This window comes from Myotis davidii, unplaced genomic scaffold (genome assembly GCF_000327345.1).
Source record: "Myotis davidii unplaced genomic scaffold, ASM32734v1 scaffold693, whole genome shotgun sequence".
Lineage (NCBI taxonomy): Eukaryota > Metazoa > Chordata > Mammalia > Chiroptera > Vespertilionidae > Myotis > Myotis davidii.
Window position 1 is genome coordinate 307,368 of NW_006284939.1, and position 713 is coordinate 308,080.

A 713-nucleotide genomic window follows, 5' to 3' on the forward strand; every position below is an offset into this window, starting at 1 on the left:
CGTGGGTGTGGGCGTGGCTGGGCTCAGGCCGCTGTTGTACATGGGTGCCCTCTGCTTGAACTGTGCTGGCAGGGCAGGGCTCGGGGTGCTGGGCTCCTCGGGTGGCCGGCTGGCTTCCCGGGAAGGTGGGGCTGTAAGCACAGTGAGGCCTGCTGAGGGGGCCAGGAGGTGGGGGAACCCTCCCCCAAGCCCTATGCCAGCCCTGCCCTCCTGGTGCTGACTATCCTGCCCACCCTGCCTGGCTTGTGCCATGCTCAGCCCTGAGCCCTGGGCTCCCCGGCTCCTGGGCCCTCAGGTGGCCTCTGGCCGCAGCAGGGCAAGCGCCACAAGTGGCACCCCCGCCGGGGTGGGCACCGGCTGCAGAGAGCCCTGCCCTGGACCAGAGGCCTCAGGCCTTTTCAGACAACACCTGGGCTCTGCTCAGTGCCTGGCCTGGGCCCGTTCTCGTCCTGGTCACTGGTGAGGCAGGAAGGCAGCTCCTGGAGCCCGCCTGGCTGGCAGACCCCAAGGCGTCTCTGGCCACCCTCTCCCTGGGACCTTGTTCCTGGCAGCAAAGGGGAGCCCGACCAGGTGGGACCACAGGCCTCTGGGACGCAAGTTCCAGGACGGGAGGGGACCCGCGGGCCCTGCGCTCTGCCCCCTTGGCCACTTCCGGGTCAAGCTGCAGCTGAGAGGCCGCCTGTCACCCCAGGAAGGCCGGGCACGTGCCAGCA

At 69.8% G+C, this 713-nt stretch overlaps 1 protein-coding gene across 1 annotated transcript in view; it reads right to left on the reverse strand.

Moving 5' to 3' along the window:
* The window catches only part of NELFA (negative elongation factor complex member A), a 7,289-nt gene that overhangs the window by 1,091 nt on the left and 5,485 nt on the right, over positions 1–713 (reverse strand). The window contains 1 exon segment of the mRNA XM_006779527.2: positions 2–131. Coding sequence (XP_006779590.1) covers positions 2–131 — 130 coding nt within the window.